The following is a 21,464-nucleotide window of genomic DNA, read 5'->3' as shown; positions in this document are numbered from 1 at the left end:
TTTACGTTGATCAAGCAAAAGATGAACCTTCCATTAGAGCAATATAAAAGTTATGGATGCTGCTTTCCAAATGTTTGTGGACTGTAGCTTTCTGGCTGTTGGCCATGCTGGCTGGGGCTGATGGGGATTGGAGCCCAACAACATCTAGAGAGTCTCAACCTTGGTTGACGCAGCTCTTTCATTCTTACAGATTGGGAACTTGACTGCATAGGCCAAGGACAGGTTGTGATTGCTCTTGACAAGTAGCCTCCCAGCTGTTGTTGGACGACATCTCTAGCCAATCCTGACCACTGGCCATGGTGGCTGGGGATGATAAGAGCTCAACAACAGCTGGAGGGCCATAGGTTCCCTACCAGTGCTCTATACCCTTAAAAATATCACACCAGAACATTCTGTTTTCACATGATTGGGTAATATTATTACATTGTGCTGCTCACAATTGTGGAACTCTTTTTCTCTTGGATATTGTGAAAGTTTTGCATCCAAACAGATCCTCCACTACAGAACAAAGGAAAATACTGTCAAGGTGTTCCTGTTATCTGCTCAGGTTCTGGATGTCCTCGACCCAGCAAAGACCAAATCTGGGAATACAGCATACAGTGGTACCTCAGGTTAAGTACTTAATTCATTCCGGAGGTCCATTCTTAACCTGAAACTGTTCTTAACCTGAAGCACCACTTTAGCTAATGGGGCCTCCTGCTGCTGCTGTGCCGCTGGAGCACTATTTCTGTTATCATCCTGCAGCAAAGTTCTTAACCTGAAGCACTATTTCTGGGTTAGCAGAGTCTGTAACCTGAAGCACCTGTAACCTGAAGCGTATGTAACCCGAGGTACCACTGTATTTCCAACAGGAGAAAGGCTGTTCCTGCTATAGTTTTGCCCATAGTCAACTGGCATGATAGTGGTTGTAATATTTGCAGGAGGCAGTGTGATGGAGTTGGCATTGGCAGAGAGGCAAGATAAGATAAGTGAAACATGCATTCAGAATCAGGTGTGGAGCAGGTAAACTATATCTAGGTCTGGGTTGCTACTTTTTGATCCTTATGTGTGTGTTTTTAACCAGCCAGTAAGAATAAACCACAATTTCCTATAGTTCAGACATACCAGGAAAAGGTATGCCATTTTCAGATTTTCAGTTAAATGCACATTTCTTAAAAGAGGTTTAGAAGTATGAATTTTATTCAGGTCCCAATAAAGTAGCTAGCATCTTAAGCATGTAGAAAAAGGTTGCTAATTCTTGCTTTCCCTCTTGGAGGTACAGCATCACACAACAGTTGTGGGCTTAGGCTGGTGGATCAAGATTTGTGCCATGTTAGCTGCATATTCACCTGTTCTGCAACAAGCTAGATGCAGAGAATTATGTATGGTCAGCAGTCTATAATGCAGTGGGAGTTCTGTGCCTGAAAGGTCTTGGCATAGCTTGCGGTCTGTGATCAGAGTTCCCCTACTCTGACAGAGCACAGCCTTATATCACTAGTTCTATCCTATGTGGCACGTATAAACAGATGTCTTTTGCGGCTGCCCTAAGAATATAATTGACAGGCAATATAAAAATATTTACAATAAATAAATAAGGTACTCTGCGCAATTTCTTGGAGACAGCTGTATTCTGTTGGAGTAGACCAAAGGATCTTTCTTTGCATCAATTTTTCAGCCAAAGTGCCTCCAGTTAGTTGCCCAGAACAAGCAAGAAGAAAAGTACACTGTCCTACTGCTTCCTCTGCTCATGCATTGCATACTTATTAAACTTAAAGGCACTTTATATTCTTTTTTTATGTAAAATGTTTAGCAGCTGAATGGCAATTATACATCTGCACTTCTTTATATGCAGATCTGGTTGCTTTTTTATTTTACAAAAATAATCCATATTGTCTTTAAAAACAACAACACACAACCCTATCAAACTATTTTCTACTGGTTCTTCCATTGCCCCACAAAAAAGGACTCCTGCGTGAAAGAACTAAATTTCAGTATTACAAAACTGGCAGCACCTTTTTGTTTAAAAACAACAACAATGGTAAGATAGATACAAAATATTCATATTTGTCCACAAGGTAACGAACAGTCATCCCATTTCTTCTTTTTTCTTTACCTATCTTATATTTCATACTTCTTGTACTACTACCAAATGGGAAGCAAGAAATAACTTTTTAACAAACCCACCCTTGCACTAAATATTTCAAGTTATATTGCAATGCATTTGACTGACTGTAGTCAAGATGTAAGTGCCTTAAGTTCTCAAAGTCGCTTTAAAAATACCTCTAACACATCGGAACATGACACATTTTTTCTCCAAATCTTTCTGTCTGTTACTGTGTCTACTGTAAACTGAGAATCGCAATTTTAACGAATTTGACATGGCTGCTTTTGATTAAACATCTTCGAAAGCCAAACTTTGGCTCCTGATTAGCCTTTGTTATCAATTGTTCGGGCTGCATTTCTCGTCTCAGATAACTTGAACGTATGTTACTGTGGAATCGCTGCCAAGCTGGTTCTTAGCCATGCACTTATAGATGCCAGCATCTGACATCTTTGGGTTCTGAATTACTAATGTTCCTTGTGGATGGAGAAGTTCACTTCCAGATGGCCGGCCGTTGCTGCCTGCGGAAAGCAACGAGTGGTCAGGCAGCTCCCATGTAATTTCTGGATTTGGTATTCCCAGTGCCATGCAGTGAAGCTGAACTGGTACCCCAGCCACTGTGCGGATATTCCTTGGCGGCCTGTTTGTAATCCGTGGCGGGTGTGCCACAATAATTACAAAAACAACTACCGTTGAATCACCAGCATAGTTCTGAGCTTTGCATGCATAACTTCCTCTGTCATGGATGGTGGTTTCTCTGATAATGAGGGTGCCATTTTCCAGTAACATATATCTCCCATTAATCTGAGGCCGGTCTAGGACGTCACCATTGGGGACTGTCCATATTATGCTTGGCTTGGGGCTTCCGCCAGCAAGGCAGTGAAGGGATAACGGTTCCCCACTTATGCTTTTTATTGTTCCTCTTGGGTGGATAAAAATGGTGGGTTTCTGGCCAACTTCCAATATGATCAACTTTTCAATGTAGCCAACTTTATTTTTAGCAGCACACCGGTACTTGCCTGCATCTGCTTTGGAAGGACTGTAGATGACAAGGGTGCCGTTGTCCCCCAAGAAGTAATGGAGTGTTCTAAAACCACTGGAAACCCTTGTTCCATTGGGTAACATCCAGATTATCTCAGGAGGTGGGTTTCCATCTACAGAGCAGTTCAAAAAGGCAGTTTTCCCAGCCTTTGCTATTACTTTCTCGTTAAATGGATTCCTGAACATTGGTCTCCTAAGCATTTCTAACACCTCCAGCTGGACCACCAATATGCTTTCTCCGCCATCGTTACGTGCCACACAGACAAACTCTGCTGTATCTGAAGACCTTACGTTACGAATTTCAAGAGTCCCATTTTTGTGTACTGTTATTCTACTCCCATAGTATGGGGCTGTTAGGAAAATATTGTCAGGCATAATCCACATGATTTGGGGTATGGGCGTTCCTTCAGCTCTGCAGTCTATTTGTTTCTTTGAGTGTTTTATGGCTGTTGTTTTAATGATAGTCTTGTTTGTATACAACCCATTGATGAGAGGTGGTTTAGAGAGTACTTCAAGTTTATAAAGCCTTGTATCATCTCCACCAGAGTTGCGAGCAACACATATGTATTCTCCAGCATCTATGAGCCTCACCTTTGTGACGGACAAGGATCCATTAACATGAAGAAAATACCTGTGATTGGAAGCTGAAATCATGTCATTGGAAGGCAACAACCAGAAAATGTTCGGCTTAGGTTGACCAGTGGTTTCACAGTTGAAAACTGCAGTGTCTCCTGCTCTGACCTTTACATAGGTCTTGGAATTCTGCTTGATCCGTGGCGCCGCTGCTAGCACTGTTATGTGTACCTTCATTTCGTCTTTCCCAAGTGTGTTTTGAGCATAACACGTGTAGTCGCCCTCTTCAGCTATTCCCACCTTGTTGAAATACAGTGTCCCGTTGTCAAACAGAGTGTACCTACGAGACCTGTGCCCACTGTCATCTGCTTGCATCACATTGTTGATCATTGTGCCGTCTGGCAAACTCCAAGATATCTCTGGTTCAGGGGACCCGGAAGCTTTGCAGTCCACTTTGAAGTCCTTCCCGTAAGGCACCAGTTTCTTAAAATACTGCTTTTGATCGATTTTTGCAGGCTTCATTGTCACGCTGACTTTCATTAGGATCAAGTCGTCTCCCATTTTATTCCTAGCCACACATATATAGTCACCAGCATCCTTTTCTGTGACTCTTTCAACAGCCAAGGATCCATTGGGATGCACATGGATTCGACTCCCCATTCTAAAAAGCAATGGAAGAAATGAAAGGTGTTTAGTCCAGTATACTTAAGGACAGGCATAGGCAAACTTGGCCCTCCAGATGTTTTGGGACTACAACTCTCATCATCCCTAGCTAACAGGACCAGTGGTCAGGGATGATGGGAATTATCTCAAAACATCTGGAGGGCCTATGCCTGCTTAAGAGCCCTTCTGGGAGAAGCCAAAGGCCCCTCCAGTCCAGAATTCTGTTTTGACAGCAGTCAACCACATGCCTATGGGAAGCCCACAACCAGAATCTTATGTGCCAAAAAATACAGAGACCGTAGCTGTAAAACCGCTGATTCTCAATGACATTAAAGACAAGCTAAGATACGAGTGCATTGAGTAGAAGCATTTGGAAGTTCCTTTGAGTCCTCTTCAGGAATCATGAGTGGAGAGTACGGCTGCACCAAGCAACTCCTCCCATGGCATCTGTGCATATTGTGTGAACTTCTGCGCAAGGGTGGGGGGGGTTTCACACATAGATGTATGTGCAAAGGCTTCCATGTTGTCTTAAATCAGAATTGTACAGGATTCCAGGTTGTGTGGAAGCCTTTTGAAGCCCCTCTCCCTCCATCTATAGGTACAGCTTGACTTGGTGGGAAATTTCCTTTGTCAAATGTAAGAGCGAACTGCAAGCCTACTTATTCTTCATATGACATGCACTAGTTTGGATCAGGAAAGTGCAAACATATCACTCCTCTGCTCATTCTGTTTGGAAGCCTTGCAAAGAGCTGGCAGATGTTAATTATGTGGACCAGACTCCAGGGATCTGCAATCTGTTTGGATTTAGATGCTTTGTTTAGGTCAGTCTAGAGATCACAAGATTTGTTACTGCCAAGCTCTAATATGGAAACCACTGGCTTCACTTAAGAACTCAATTGATGGTTAGTGGCCAAAATGTTGGGCAGAACTGTATTACTATGAGTTAAAGCAAACTCGTCCAAAATAAAATAAAAATAAAATACTATGATATTGATGCTGTGGAGCTGCAACCACCCAACCTAGGAATGAGGTTTTAATGGAATACATTTACAAACAAGAACTCATAGGAGCCTTGCTTGTCCCTGAAGCGGCTGTGGTGAAGACAGCCCTAACTGGACTGGAACAGTATGGTAAAATGTGCTTCAACCCTTATATCGTCAGTCTCATTCTTAAATACTGTAGCACTGTACCACTACCACTCCACAGCCTGGTGTAAGGAGGGTTTGGATTGTTCTGCAAGTCACTCGGCGAATGACAGCTAGACACCCCTCATATCAAAGTACCAGAGCAGCTCAGCAAAGGGCGTCAATAAATTCATTTGTTTGATTCAGCCCTCTTTGACACAAAGGCAGAACAGTTCATTTGTCCCAGAAGCTTTATCGTTCTCCTCCAGCACAACACTATCCAATGTGAAATCCAATGGTTACAATATACCGTACTTTTCTGTGTATAAGACTAGCGGGGTTTTTTTTATTAAAAATTATGTACATGGATACAATCTCCCCCATTTTCTCAATTTGGAGTCCCCCCAAATAGGGGGCGTCTTATACATGGGGACGAGTTATACACGCAAAAATACAGTAGCTAATCAAGCAAATAAGTAATGCTGTGATTTTCACGAGACCTACCTGTGCCACTGATCAACAACAGCTTTTGAAGGTAATCTCCATATTATCTTGGGTCTTGGCTCCCCTGTAGCTGAGCAGTTCAGAAGCAACCTGTCCCCAAAATTCAGCTGAGTCAGTCTTTGAGATGAAACTGTGATTCTGGGGACTGTATCGCTATGTTCCACCTGGATGATGACCACTCTTCTCTCTGAGCCAGTGGAGCTGGTGGCTATGCATTCATAATTCCCACTGTCAGAAGGGCTGATATTCCTGATGTAAAGGGTTCCATTAGGGAAAAGGAAAAATTTTCCATTTATATACTGCAAAGGCTTCACCTCTGTTCCATCGAAGAGAACCCAGTGAACGTAGGGCTGTGGGTTTCCTTTGGCAGTGCAGGGCAGCTTCAAGCTTCCCCCGATATTCTCCAAGATACGTTGCTTCTTCTCTTCCAGTATAATGGGTGGCGCAGCAATAACTTGCAGCCTCACCGTCATTGTATCTGAACCAGCTGCATTGCTTGCTGTGCATGTGTAAATCCCTCTGTCGTAAACACTGACTCTCTTTATCACCAGCGTGCCATCTGCTTGCACAGAAACAGCCTCATTTCCCATAGAAGATTCTGAGATGTAAGTTTTGTTTGCAAGGATCCATGATATGGTAGGAATGGGACGGCCTTCGGCAGTGCATTTCAGGGCTACTGGATTGTCAGAGTGAACAGTAATAATTTTGGACCTTCCCTCCAGGATTCGAGGTGGATAAGTCACCACCGACAATGTGATAAGAAGCCTGTCCGAGCCATGCTGATTGGCAGCCACACAGAGGTACTGTCCGCGGTCCTGGATGTTGATGTTCTGGATGGAGAGAGTCCCGTTGGGAAGAACCTCAAATCTGTTATCACGCTTGTGTTTAGACGCATCGACCCCTAGTTGAAAGAGATGGAAATAAAATTAGCCTAATCTCTGTATTAAAATCTTACTTTTTTGATTTGCTTGGCAATTCAAATGGTTTTTATTTTGGTTTTTTTACTGCATTTCTATTGCTTTTGTGCTTCATCCCTTTTCTAAATTTTTTATCCTAAAACCCCCCACTTTAATAAACTACCATATTTACTCAAATCTAATGCTCACCTTTTTTGGCCAATTTGTGTTGCGAAAATTAAGGTGCACGTTAGATTCAATGGTACATTTACATTCGCCAGCAGTTTTTTTTGGTTTCAAGCTTCTGAAAATTGAGGTGCACGTTAGATTCGATCGCACATTAGACTTGAACAAATATGGTATTTTCATATATATATATTAGGTAACCAAAAAAATCAGCTGTAAGCTCAAATTATCCTTTCGTATATATCACCCAAACCTACTGCTGAGTTATGACCCCTCCCCAATACTGCTTTTCAATCCCACAGAAGAAGAAAGGATTTCTACAACTGTGTTCAGAGGCACAATTGTATTTATAATACCACATTTCCTCTAAGGAACTCAGGGCAATACAGGCGGTTCTTTTCCCCCACTCTCCATTTTGTCCTCCCAATTGCCTGGTGGAGAAGGCTATTGCAGGGAGTATGGCTGCCCCAGGACCACACACTTTTGAACCAGAGTCCCCCCAGTCCTAGCCCAACACACAAATCACTATAACACAATGGCTCTCATTGCACCCTAGTGCAATATCACCCTAGTGATAAAAGCATTCTTAAGATATTAATACTGCCCACACTACATCCTAGCTTGTATCTTGTGTATATATATAAAAAAGGAAAAGAAATATTCCATGTAAACTTGAGAAACGTACCTGATGATACCTTGGTCCAGTGTATTATTGGCCGAGGGTTCCCACTGGCTTCACAAGGGATGAAAGCATCTGAATTAGCCAAGACAGTAAATGCTGCCAGTTTCCCTCCAATTATCCTGGGTCTTGCCCCCCTGCGTTGGTGGAACAAATCTAAGGTTATCTGATTGGTGGCAGTGACTTCCTGGTCTATGGTCTTCTCAGCCCAATTCTTCACCTGATTGTTCTTATTCTTCCTCCACAAAGGAGTATATTGAGTGGAGCTCTGTGGGGACTTAAATCTGCCCAGTGTGCTGACTGTGAAAGTTTCGCCACTTTCTGCAGCCTCCTGCCAAGACAGTTCCCCCTGCCTGGGAGATACAGTGGTTTGTGTGATAGCTGGCATGAGTGTTGTTTGGGGTGCTAATGGGCTAGGAGACTGTGTGCTGGGGTATCTTGCATTAGTAGGAGTTTGGGCACTTATCTCAGTTTTAAGAGAAAAAGCTGCTTTTGTTGTTTGGCCTTTTTTGCTAGCTTCCCATCCTACAGTCTGATCTGATTCCTTATCAGCACCCACTGTCGTAGCCTGAGTTAGTCTGCTGGACTCTGGTGCCCGTGTCACCAAAGATGTACCTGGTATTGCTGTGATTGTGCTGGCTGTGTCCAAGACCGATACAGTGAGTGGGATGACGGTAGCAGGTTTTTCAGAAGACGAATTATCCACTGCTATCTCAGTAGTGACCGTATTTTTGGTAGGAATATTCCTTATTAATAGCTGAGTGGCTGGTGTAGATTTATTCTCTGCAACTGTGTCAGTTGTGCCAAGACTGGGTGTCTGTGGTGTAGTTCTAATGGCATCCATACTAGTGGATTTCGAAAACAGTTCATCTGTTAGGGGGCTGGCAGCTTGCCTTATGCTTTCAGCTGTTGTAAAAGCAGGAGAAGTCGTGGGTTTTTTGGACACCGTAGCAGAACCTTTGCTGAGAATGATGTTTCTGTATGAAGACACGGGATTTTTCAGAGGCCTTCTCCTCCTCTGACCCCTTCTTCTGCCTGGTCTTAACGCTCTGAATCTGGCAACGTTAGTTTTAACACGGACAGTAGTAGTTGGAATGAGAACTGGTAGGATGCTGGTGGCGGCATCTGTTTCTTTTCCTAGAACAGTTGTAAGATTGGAGGCAAAGGCTGAAGATGGCAATTCTGAAGCATCGAGCGATAGCAGGGGGACTAGTTTTACTAGCATCATGTTGTCACTGGTGGGTTGAATTAGGGGATCATCAGTTCGGTTCTCAGTCTTTGAAACAGCACTTTTATATGTGGGTGATGTTGTGTATGCTGGCATTGGAACTGTAGTTTGGAGAGGCAAAACAGATACTGTAGGTGAGGGTTCTCTGCTTGTTTGCAACTTGGGTTCCTTCTCCAGTAGCTGCTTTTGTGCATCATTGCTTCTAAAGAAATTATGCAAAGGAATTTCCCCTGTTGAAACAACGGAAGAGGCCTTAGTTCCAAGAGCAGAAAGGGTAGATTTCATAACCAAAGGTGACATGGCAGTTGTGGTTTCCATGCCAGTGCTGGGGCTATGGATAGTTGCCGTTGGGAGTCTGATGCTAAATGATGGGTTTGCGTCGGTGATTCCTTGTAATGCTCCACCAGATTTTGCTTCTCTGTGTGATAGAACTTGTGTGCTTTCAGGATAGAAGGGGATTGTTGTTGAAGTTGTATGCTCTTCAGCTGCAACCAGTTTGTTTCTTGAGAATGCCCAAAACTGATTTGCAGTGGTTGTTTCTGGGTGACGAGTTTTAAATGAAGTGGAAACAGGGGCTTGAGAAACAGTCTGTTCAAGAGATCTGTTGGGAGGAGATAAGGCAGGTGTGCTCACTTCTATAGGAGGAGGTAGAATTGTACCTGCTTGAGCAAACCGTGATTTAACAAAAGCAAATCTACGACCTGCAATGTTGGAAATACGGCCAGGTCTAATTATTCTTCTTCTATTAGAGATTTTTCTTCGTCTGCTATACTGCCTGGGGGGGAGTGGTGGGTTGTGAGTTGTAGCACCCCCAACTACCTTAATTTGCTGGTGAGTGACAATGGTTGAGCTTGGAGGTAACCGAGGCACTATTTTTTGTGTACTGTAAGCATACATATGACTAAATACATCATCATCAGGAACATTGGCTGTCACTAGAGATACCTGCTGATTGGATTTCTTTGATACTTTCTCAGTTGCCTCTGTAAATAAATCAGGTTTTTCAGTATTTTTGTGGGTAGCTGCAGACAGGGTATTCTTGGTAATATTCATTGCTGGTGTGATTGTTGGTGTGGCTATTAGATGCAAATTGTTTCTCCCAGATGATATCGAGCTCTGAAAAGTATTTAAAGCTTCCGTAGAAGTACTTGGTGGACTATAAGATGGTGTTGTTAATGGCTCCATGTTGGTAGATAGTGTTTGAGATGCTTTGAGAGAAGTTTTTTCAAGTTTAAGTTCTGCAAGTAACTTCTGGTTCTTGGGTGTCTTGTAATTCATAACCACTGGGCTGGTTACTGGAGCTGTGGTTTCTGTAACCATGCTGGATGTTGCCAAAGAACGGAAATCATTTGACATGCTTCCAAATTCTGCTGTCACTACATTTCCAGAGGCTTCTCTCAGAGTGGATATCGCAGGTCTTTTAGTTGCTAGTAGAATAAATCCTTCCTCTGGAAATATATCATCTCCAGATGTCTCTTCCAGATTTTCAGAAGTCTTTGAGGACAACAGAACCTTTACTGTTGGTTTTGCTGTGGCATTTTCTTGCTTTCTTGGAAAAGTGGCTTTTTTCTTCGTTTTTTCCAAAAACGCTGCCCAGTGCAATGGATCAATTCTCCTAGTGGAAGGATCAAATTGCCTCAGGCGCCCTCTAAACCGTGTGTTTGTCTTGTCCTTGTTGCGCCTGTAAATCTCTTTGCGATTGGCACTGGCTTTGTTCTGTGTGGGCTGATTTATGTATGAATCTTTAGTGGGTTCCTCGCTGGTTCCTTGGGTTTGCCTGGCAGATGAAGGATTTCGAGGTTTGGTGGTAACTTTGTACTCTTCATTGCCAGATCCTTCTGCTGCTTCATCCTCTAGCTGAATATCGAGTTTTTGTGACCTGTTCAAATTCCTTTCAACTACTACTTGGTAAACCAAAATATCAACGCCATACTTATTAGCAGCGACACACATGAAGTAACCACCATCCCGGTCTGTTGTTCGTTGTATTTTTAATGTGCCGTTGTGAAAAAGGAGCTTGTTTTTTGAAGAGTGGTGAAGAACCATGTGCTCAGGTAAGATCCAGGTAACAGGGGCATCTGGGGCACCTGTAGACGGGCATGGAAGGTGAAGTGTGTCACCTAAAAATATGGAAAACTGAGGGCCGTTTAAATGGCTGTGTTCTATATAAGGATCTATCACAGTAATCCTAACAGTCAGGACATCAGCATCAACATAATTGGTTCCTATACAGTGATAAACTCCACTGTCAAAATTATCTGCTGCATGCAACATGAGTTTTCCAGATTTTTTTATCACGATTCTCCCATCTTCACTAATATATGGAGCTCTAATCTTGCTCCCATCTGCTAATACCCACTCAATTACAGGGGTAGGGTCTCCAAGCGCTTGGCAGTCCAGTTCCACAGACCCCCCTACTAAAACGGTGTATTCAGTTATTGTGGTGTTTTCTCGTAAGATCATGGCCCAGTTTTGCCGTTCTGATTTTGGGAGATTGACCGGGAGGGCAATTTGAGCATTTGTGAAATACTGGATGTGCAGAGTGTTGAGAGTGGTTGATGTCCTGTCCAGTTGCAATGAAACTTGTCCCTGCATCAACCAGTAAGGCTCAGCTCTCAGTTCAGCTTCTACATCAGTGAATAGCTCGTCGTTTTTGGAATCTGTTTGCTTGTACTTATAACTGATGTAAGGCACTTCTGTCAATAACAGTTCCCTTTCCAGTTTTAACGGAGAATCGCTGTAAAGGGCCAGGATGCTCCACAACTGCTGAATATACTCGTGGTCAATGCTACACACAAGGAATGTTGACAAGGATACTTCAAGTACTGTGGTGTTGTCGATTTTGTTTACTGTAACTGGAGACATCTTTGCAGGCTTTTGCACATTGCAGATCAGGTTTGCCCGATTTCCAGCTTGGTCTGTCATGTTGAATACCATGGATCCTATGGGAGCCATAAAATCTCTGGGAGAAACTGACATAAAGCCACTATCATCAGGAGCAGTGATGTTTTTCAGTTTCAAGGCTGGGTCTATAGTTGGCTTAACACAATTAAAATCTGAGGGTTCAATGCCGCTTAGCTGCTTGCCTTTAAAAATTCCAGGATTGGCACACAATGGGCATTGCAGAACACCAGAAACACCTCTGTCTTTTTTGCACTTGACAACATCTGGAAAGGCAATAGAAACAGTAAAAATCATTTTTGCTTGACTGATTCATGTATAAAAGCAACAGGTCCTGTTATGCTGATAGATATTTCTGGTGTCCATGAAATATGACAGACCTCAGTCAGCAATCATTTGGATCTGTTTAGGAACCAGCCAGTGCAGTAATTGATGATTAGCCATGGTTACTACAGAATGGAAAGGAAAGGAACCAGAACAAGGACAAAGGCCTAGGACTCAGCCCTCAGAATGAGCACAAGGGCAAGAGGATGCTAGATGTAGACATTAGAAAAATTACACAAGAACAGAGAAGACAAATTTGGGTAAGGTCACAAGTTTAATTCCCATTGCCCAAAGTTTAAGTTGGAATCTGAACTTTGGTCCTGTGTTATGTCTAGTCCCCATCTTGCTTCAATGCGCATGTTCTTGGTCCTAGACTTTCCCCCCACTTTCTAATGGGCATGTGAATGCATAATTGCATTCAGAAAACTGTTCGTTCCTTGCCCACCACCAGTCTAGAAACGAAATAGTTCCCAACGATAGAAAATATATACCCTCCCACCCCACTAGTTAGGAATGCTTCCACCATGGGTTTCAAGTTATTTCAAACAAGAGTTGAACATATCATTTTTAAGAGGTATTCCATTTTTCTACTTGGTATTGTAATTGGAAATATATTAGAACACGTTGTTGTTCTATCTGTTACTCATTTATACAAGTTTTTTCAATAAAAACATATGCTGAACAGTAACCTATCTGTGGCTATATCTTTAAACGGCGGCAAATACATATTTGGGGGAGGAATTTTGCCAGACACAGTTTTATTTGAGATTGTTCTATTTTATTCATTTAAAGTTTTTGGCAGCTCCATAATGTGAAGTTTGTAACACAAGCTTCTTGCCACATACCAGAGAAGGGGGAGGAAGTTGCATTTTTCTCTTATAACTATGGGATAATATAAACAAGAGAGGAACAAAGACTAGATTCCTGTGGAAGTTCTATGCAAGAGCTGTCAAATCTCTAGATCATTTTGGTGAAAATTCTCATTTCTGTATTATCTCTCCAGGGAATCATTTGTCAAACACATCTTTTGGTGAAGCAGTCCAGGGGAAAAATCCCTTCTGTTTACAATTAGTTATGAAAACAATGGATTCAAATATAGCAAACTCTACTGTTCCATTAATAAAGAAAATGTGACTGATTCTGCAGACTTGAAAGTGCCCTAATGTAAAATGAAATACATCAAAATATTCTGTATTTATGATCAAGAAGGCTGCAACATTTTCTTTAATAAAAAGGACACCCCAATTAATCTGGCATCAGATTTTTTAGCGAATACAAGTACTGTTGACCGTAAAACTGTACAAAAACTAGGTTTTGGGCACACTTGAGGGAAAGCTTCATCTAATGTGCCAGGCGTCATGTACTCAAGCACAATCTTAAAACAAAATCCATGTGCTTTTTCAGAACCATCAGCCTTGCGTCTGAGCAACGTAAGATTTATTTAATCAGGGGATAGCCCTAGTGGTTAGATTTTATTTGAAGGAGGATGTGGTCTCTCAGATTTTCTTTTCTTTAAGGTATACAATGCTATGCTGAAAATCCTAACAATTATTGTGGTGCTGTGATTCCTGGGCACTGAAAATTGAAGTGCTGGCGAAAATTAGAATAGCTTAAAGGTGACCACCAGCAGTTTGAGGTATTTTCTTACACATGTTCTGTGGGAAAATAGCTGGTTAAGTGGCACTGCCAACAGAACCAATGGCCCTTTTGAGGAAGAGTGGGACACGGTTGGGCTGTGGGTTAAACCACAGAGCCTACGGCTTCCTGATCAGAAGTTCGGCGGTTCGAATCCCCGCGACAGGGTGAGCTCCCATTGCTCAGTCCCTGCTCCTGCCAACCTAGCAGTTCGAAAGCACATCAAAGTGCAAGTAGATAAATAGGTACCACTCTGGCAGGAAGGTAAACAGCATTTCTGTTTCGCCAGAAGCGGCTTAGTCATGCTGGCCACATGACCCGGAAGCTGTAAGCCGGCTCCCTCGGCCAATAAAGCGAGATGAGCTCCGCAACCCCAGAGTCATCCGCGACTGGACCTAATGGTCAGGGGTCCTTTTACCCTCTCAATATGAAGTAGAGAGTGTGGCTATTGGGGGGGAAATGAATTCTTATTGGTGGTCCCCTTGTTGCAGGATAAGCTATCTGGGTGGGGTGGGGACTCACCTGCCACCTACATTAATGCATTTTCAACAGCAAATACTTTTTTGTTGTTCTCCCAAGCCTTTTAACATAATTGTATCTGCTTTTAACACCATTTAAACATTGATAGCAATATTTCAGTCTCTGCCTTTATGGTGGTGGGTTGTTTTTAGCCCTTAATAATAGTGCTTAGACTATTGGACTATGGCTAGCATGGTGTTTTATTATTTGTCGGTGGTTCTGCATTTTTGTGATTTCTGATATCAGTGGTATAATATGTTCTTAAACTGCTTTAATGCTGTTATGGGATAATTGGCACATAATACAATACACAGAGTAACCGCAAAGGCTTCAAATGGACTATTTAACAGCCACATGAGCCTCCTACTATTTTTATTTTTTATTTTATGAAAACCATTTTTGAATCCTTGTCAGGGGAGGGTAAAAATGCTTCCAGAAATAAATACAAGTTGAGTATATAAATAAAAAGAGAATATTTGATACCTGGCTGCCGTTCCGTCCACTCACCAAACCATTTCATTTCGCAGTCACAAGCCCAAGGGTTCCCGTGAAGGTAGAGGCTTTCTAACTCGGACATATATGTGAAAATGTCTCGAGGCAGAGAAGAAAGCAAGTTGTCAGACAAGTAGATATGCTTTATGGAGGATGTTTTGAACATCTGGAGGTAGCACAAGGTGACGAAAGTATCCGAGTGAAGCTGCTTGAGCAAATTTCCTTCCAAGTGGACTAGTTTCAGTGATGTAAGGCCATAGAAAGCTTTGGGGTTTACAAATTCAATTTGGTTATGATCCATGTGCAACCGTACCAAACTCACGAGACCATGAAACATGCCTGCTTCAATAACTTTGACTTTGTTATAGCTCATCTTCAAGACCTGTTGACAGAATAATAATAATAATATAAAAAAATTGAGCAAAATAGGAACACCATCTGAAGACTAAAAAGCAACCATATTCAAATGTTACATTAAAGCAAGGGGGCAGTTGGTTCAGCAGTGAGAACAACTTTTAAAACTGAAGTTAGATAGGCTGTAAACCTGTACCCATAGTATGTATGCTATTCGTTTTTAAAAGGGCCGAAGGTAAAAATTTGGCACAGATGGATAATTCCCAGTTCATTCTTACCTGCAACAGGCGCAAATCAGAGAATGTCCTGTCTTGAATTGTATGTATCTGATTACTGTGCAACATCAACAACTCCAACTTCTCCAGGCCAGAAAAATCTGTTTCAGTCAGTTTAACCAAACTGTTGTAACTGTAACAAACATTTCATTCCAGATCTGGGTTTAGTCAGTCAGCTATAGTTCAAAGGCAAAACAAACAAACAAAAACAGAGTCTCTCTTTTGCAAATAAGCAAATAAATTTTAGTTAAAACTTGCCATGTCAATTTCAGAATAGCTTTATCAGTACAGTGGCAGATGGAAATTTGTATGTATGCGCACCCCTAGAATGAATGCCTATGACTTGTGATTATACAGGTTACTTTATTTACTTAAAATAGATATACTCCACTTCCCTGCTGGAGCTCCCAAAGCACAGCAAACCAACAACTTTCCAAACTATATAGTAAATACTCACGAATTCACAATGTAAACAATAAAATGCTACCAAGCTTTCCATGAAGCATACCTCCTAAGTCATCAGCAAAGACCCTGGAATAGTTAGGCAGGGCTTATACCTTAAAACCTAACCTCTTAGTGCTCTTTAGTATTCACAATAAGGGTTCATGTCCAGCTCTAGTTATCTGTCACAGTGACTCCTTGCTAGTTTCAGTGGAAGTAGTAAGAAGGTCCACTGGGCAGAGCCAGGCCTCCCCTCACCAAAGCACTGTTGAACGTAACCTGTACTGTGAACAGAGTATTGAACCTGCATTGACAAAAATCATTTACTGAATCCAAATCAGGCACTGGTGCCTTCCTCTGTAATCTTACTCTATGCCTATTCCTAAAGCTACCTATAGTGCAGACAGGTAAGGAGAGTTTGCATGAGTTAGTGTATGGAGGTCCCGCACTACAGGATACAGCAGCAAATGATCAGTGCAGACCAACCATTTTTGGGGTCTCCATCCACACTGGTCATTAGAGACACTTGTAACTAAGAACTTTTACTCAGATCAGCTTATTTCCTTCTCCCTCCCTATCTATTTTCCTTTGGTGCTGTCCATTTTTAGAGCATAAATCTGAGGGCAGAAACATTTTTTAAAGAAGAAGCGACTTGTAAGCCACTTTGGGAGCTTTTTTGGCTGAAATGCAAGGGGAGGAAATCTTTAAATAAGTAACAGCATCCCCAGACCTTCTTCAGTCATACAATACCTCTGGTATTTGATAGGAGAACCCTGAGGTTATACCCTGAGGTTATACTCGGAATACTATACTTGGAGCAGCCAGAACAACTAAGCATCATGGGACCTGCAATTCCCATGACACTGAGCTGCCAGGGATGTACTCTAGCTATTTAAAACAAAAACCTAGATACCATTGCTTCTGATAATCTTGTGGCTGCATCATAAGAGGAGAAGTGTATGAGCCTCAGGCCTGTTGTTGCTTCTGTATGTAATGCTAAAGCACTGTTTAGTATCACATCCAAAACAGGTACAAGGCTGCCAGTATGAAAAAACAACAAAACGGGAAAGGGGAAAAACTCATGTGATGACAAACACACAGGCGGTCCACCCTGTCATCATAGGCAAGTTCAAACTTGGTTAATGTCTCAGTTGATCAAATGAATCAGAGCTTAATTCGAGTGAAAGTTGATACACGGCTTGGCAAGGAATGAAGCAAGGTGGGCTTTGATCTCTTCCAAGTCAATGAAATGGGGCTTCACGGATAAGTGTGTGCCCCAGTTAAGTCTCTTATGGCATGTTAGTTGTAGCAGGTGGGGGCAACTGGTTCTCCTTACCGCACATTACAAATTCAAGCAATATTGTTGTAAACCTACCCTAAGTTGATGCGCTCCACATTTGGGGAGATTTGTGCTGGGATGGTAGTGAAATACCGAAATGTGCAATGTACTTCGGTGGGTACATAGCAGGCGCAGTGCTTAGGACACGCACTGCTGCGAGGAAAAGTAGCCCAGCAGAACCCAAGCAGAAATCCTAGAAAACAGGGGTTGCGTCTTCCTGTTCCTTCCATCCTGCATGGAGACCTTGACGCAACAGCAAGCGTGGACAAACAAAGCTGTAGGGAACAGAACACAACACAAGTTATCGTGTCAAGATGAGACGTCACAAATTTGTATCTTTGACCTCAGGACTTGTTTAGAATAAAGCCTGCCTTAGAAACAGTACAAGAAAGGTCCTTCATATTATTTTATTTTTTTAAAAAAACACACACAACAACTCTGCAGGGCTTTCTTGTTTGTTTTTTAAGAAAATAACATTCCTTCGCAGCTTCTTTCTTCTAGTGAATGTGGGGAGGGGAGAGAGTTCGTGTTGACAGGTATTAAAAACTGAAATCTGACACGCTACTGAGTCTATTGTTCCAAATAAATAAGCCCACTCTTTCATTATTTAGAGTGTTCATAAATCTGTTTGTGGTTTGTCTTTGCCAAAAAACACGTTGAGTCCTTCTTTGCCAAGTAATTTAGGCCTCAGAAAAAGGAAAAAAATAAGAAGTTTAGAAGACGACTGTGGTGGTTAAGAAAGCTAATAAGCTATGACAGGACTGACAGCAGTTAAACTTTATCCCACTTTCCCCACGGTTTTTTAGATTTTACAAGCAGTGCCCCTGTCCTCCTCCTCCTGTTTTGTTAAAGCTGCAGATTCAGAGCAGAGTTCAACCATAGATTAAAGGGGCACTGAGTAGTCTTATATTTGAAAAAAACAGCATTTACTGTTAGGCTAGGTTAATTTTAGATTAATTAATATTTTGAAAGTAAATGCTAGATTTCCAGTACAGAGTCTTGAGTCAATACTGGGCATTCTATAGCGCTTTTGAATGTACGAAGCACTCCACTCCTTGAGAGTAATACATATTGAGTAATTAATTTCACAAGCTAGCATAATAATTGCAGAATCTAGAAGGTTAGAATGGTGGACTCTATTGCTCTAGCATGCTGCAAATGGTTAGGGAGTGCAAATGGTTAGGGAGGCAGCTTCAAATCCCTACTCTGCTTTTCTAGCCCTCTAGGTGACAGGGGGCTGGTCACCCACTCTCAGCCTAGCCAACCTCATAGGGTTGTTGTGTGTGGGGGCGGGAAGAAATAATAATAATAATAATAGTGATGTATGGAAGTGAGAGCTGGACCATAAAGAAGGCTAATCGCTGAAGAATTGATGCTTTTGAATTATGGTGCTGGAGGAGACTCTTAAAAGTCCAATGGACTGCAAGAAGATCAAACCTATCCATTCTTAAGGAAATCAGCCCTGAGTGTCCACTGGAAGGACAGATTCTGAAGCTAAGGCTCCAATACTTTGGCCACCTCATGAGAAGAGAAGACTCCCTGGAAAAGACCCTGATGTTGGGAAAGGTTGAGGGCACAAGGAAAAGGGGACAACAGAGGATGAGATGGTTGGACAGTGTTCTTGAAGCTACCAGCATGAGTTTGACCAAACTGCGGGAGGCAGTGGAAGACAGGAGTGCCTGGCGTGCTCTGGTCCATGGGGTCACAAAGAGTCGGACACGACTAAACGACTAAACAAAAACAACAACAGAAATGATTGCTGGTTTTGATTCCAGCCCCTCTCCTCCCCAAATCTCTAATAAGGCATAGTGAGTTCATGGCAGAGCCCAGATCTTACCCAGATCCTATCTCATTCCAGCTACAGTAGCTTCTGCAAGGTGATCAAGTTTCTCAACATTCACCTCACAGACAAGAGAAATTTGTCGCTGTCCTTTTGCAGACAGGGTTGCTGATCGTCATTACGCACGGACATTGTTGGGAGATCTGCTCTTAATTACTTGTTTTTCCCCTCTTCATGCATGTGGTCTTGCTGCATGAAAGGAGCCGGCGGCTGCATGCACAAAATAGCGATTGTGTAACATGACCAAAAGGATGCTTGGCCGGGGAACAAGAAAAAGTCCGGCCGGCAGCCTTTAAGTTGTCACCAAGGTCCGTCCTCCTTGGAGCAGACCCATTGTGTGCATAATTGACAGGACTGACTTAGGTCCATTAATTTCAGTGCGTCTAGTCTAAGTAAAACCCTTTGAAAACAATGAATGACACCAATGGCACCTTTCCTTTTGCAGTTGCCACCCAACTTCTTTCAGTGATAAGCCAGGCTTCTGGAAAGCAATCCATAGCACCACACCATTTTAAAAAAATGCAGCACAGCGATAAGAAGCAAATAAATTACAAATAAAGAGCATGCACCTTCCAAGTAAGTTCTCCAAAGCAGCCTCAGAAATAATCTCTACTCACTTGCAGGCTGCTGCAGCAGCAACCCAAAGTTCCCCACGCATTTAAACAAACCCCCCCCCCCCACATTGATTAAGGCATAAGCTCTCTGGGACTAAAGTCCACTTTTATCAGATGCATTGAAGGGTTGTGCTCAGTTGACAGGTGGCCTTTTGCAGATTTCTTTTATAGGGGGGGAAAGTTAAACCTGAGTTAAAACCAGCCGAAAGAGTGTAGAAGGGACCATCCTTACCTGCGCTGTATCCCCCTTTCTTTCTTCCTCACTAGCCCTCCATCTTCTCCTGCCGCCCACCGAGATCCTGCTCATAAATGGAGAGGCAAAAAGTTCACGAGCTTCCTAAGGCTTGCGAGGGAGGGAGAAGCCGCCGCAGAGGTGAGAGGATGGAAGTTTGCAAGGAACACCAGAAACACGCCCCCCGGCCCTGTTGCGGCGCGAGGGAGGGACGGAGGGAGGGAGGGCTTGGCCGCCTCGCCCAGCGAAAAACGGAAAAGCCTTGGCGCGCTCCGCTCCCCGGAGCCTCGCCAAGCGTCTGGGCTTCCCCGAATCGCCTCAAAGAGAAATGTGGCGGGGTGGGGTGTCCACTGGCCGGCTCTCTCTTTCTGGCCTTGCTCACACGCCCCCTGCCTCCCAGCGACGGGGGTGGAAGGGAGCGCGGAAGCGTCGCCTGCAATGGGGAGATCCTCGCGCGCTCCAAAGCCTTTACGCTTCGCACGTGGCGCCCAGCCGGGCTCTGGGTCTTTCCCTCGCCGTGGGCTTTGTTGCCCCTTTGTTGCCCGCTAGCCCGTTCCCGAGAGCGGCCTCCCGCTGCCCCACTTGTTGTTGTTGTCGTTTAGTCGTGTCCGATCTTTGTGACCCCATGGACCACAGCATGCCAGGCACTCCTGTCTTCCACTGCCTCCCGCAGTTTGGTCAAACTCATGCTGGTAGTTTCTACAACACTGTCCAACCATCTCGTCCTCTGTCGTCCCCTTCTTCTTGCACCCTCCATCTTTCCCAACATCAGGGTCTTTTCCAGGGAGTCTTCTCTTCTCATGAGGTGGCCAAAGCATTGGAGCCTCAGCTTTATGGGACAAAGGGCATGGTTGTAGCCAAGGGGGTGGCTAGAAATAGTATTGAAAAGCATTGGAAGTACTCAATTATCTGTGAGGGCCGACCAAAGATGCTGTTGACCTTTTTTTAGGATGTCACTCAATTTTTGTCGAGTTTTTTTTTAGGATTTCACCCCAGGAAAAAAAAAACTGCTGCAGGGGCTGAATTAAACCAACTAGCTGGCTGGATTATCCTGTTTGAAGTCATAATTTGGCGTCCCAAAAAAGGATCTTCTCAATTTTGTGCCCACTTGGCTCTGTGCCCTGTGGGTGGGAAACCACTCGCAGCAGCACCCTAAATCCGGTGCTGATTGCTCCCTTATTAAGTTTTCCCATTTGAATTATTGGGCCCTACTTTTTAGTAAACATACTTGAGATCAGCATCACACTGTTAGTTTTCCCAGTTCAATATTCTCCCCTTTATATAATCCGAGTATTCAGGTGCCAACAAATTTAAATGTCTTTGAAAAAGCAATCTCTTCCCACTCAGCAAATATTGAAACTTTCTGTTATGGCAAGCCAGGACTGGCATTTAGCATTAGGCAGATTAAATCAATTGCCATGGGCCACAGATTTTAGAGGCCAATGATTTTAGCAAACTTCCACCAATTTAATTGTGTCCTATTTTTGTTTGCTGCTGGGATGATGCTATTTTGCCTTTTCTGCT

The 21,464-nt window shown here is 43.0% G+C and overlaps 1 protein-coding gene across 3 annotated transcripts; it reads right to left on the bottom strand.

The window, feature by feature from the left end:
* Positions 1–1,160: 1,160 nt before the first annotated feature.
* IGSF10 (immunoglobulin superfamily member 10) lies at positions 1,161–20,516 on the bottom strand. Of its 3 annotated transcripts, none has more exons than XM_081910669.1 (7): positions 19,941–20,516; positions 17,291–17,529; positions 15,478–15,607; positions 14,837–15,227; positions 7,753–12,141; positions 5,986–6,886; positions 1,161–4,355 (listed from the first exon to the last, which is right to left on the bottom strand). In XM_081910669.1, the coding sequence occupies exons 1-7, from the start codon at positions 20,013–20,015 to the stop codon at positions 2,447–2,449; spliced, it is 8,034 nt and encodes a 2,677-aa protein (XP_081766795.1). In that variant the 5' UTR covers positions 20,016–20,516; the 3' UTR covers positions 1,161–2,446. The 3 variants fall into 3 exon arrangements, with proteins under 3 accessions (XP_081766795.1, XP_081766796.1, XP_081766797.1); XM_081910670.1 differs by lacking the exon at positions 19,941–20,516 and adding an exon at positions 19,712–19,755; XM_081910671.1 differs by lacking the exon at positions 19,941–20,516 and having other exon boundaries at positions 15,478–15,650; positions 17,291–17,429.
* Positions 20,517–21,464: the final 948 nt, after the last annotated feature.

Source organism: Podarcis melisellensis (assembly GCF_964234715.1).
Source record: "Podarcis melisellensis genome assembly, chromosome: 5".
NCBI classification, from domain to species: domain Eukaryota; kingdom Metazoa; phylum Chordata; class Lepidosauria; order Squamata; family Lacertidae; genus Podarcis; species Podarcis melisellensis.
The sequence above is the reverse complement of the archived record's forward strand: the minus strand, read 5'-3'. Positions and strand labels throughout refer to the sequence as shown.

What these genes read in the sequence shown, in the direction of transcription:
- IGSF10 (XM_081910669.1), bottom strand. Translation starts at nt 20,015, where the DNA reads ATGAGCAGGATCTCGGTGGGCGGCAGGAGAAGATGGAGGGCTAGTGAG. An exon ending in GAAAGGGGGATACAGCGCAG is followed by an intron (nt 17,530 to 19,940) that starts GTAAGGATGGTC and finishes TGTTCCCTACAG; the next exon opens with CTTTGTTTGTCCACGCTTGC. An exon ending in GTGGAGCGCATCAACTTAGG is followed by an intron (nt 15,608 to 17,290) that starts GTAGGTTTACAA and finishes TGTTTGTTACAG; the next exon opens with TTACAACAGTTTGGTTAAAC.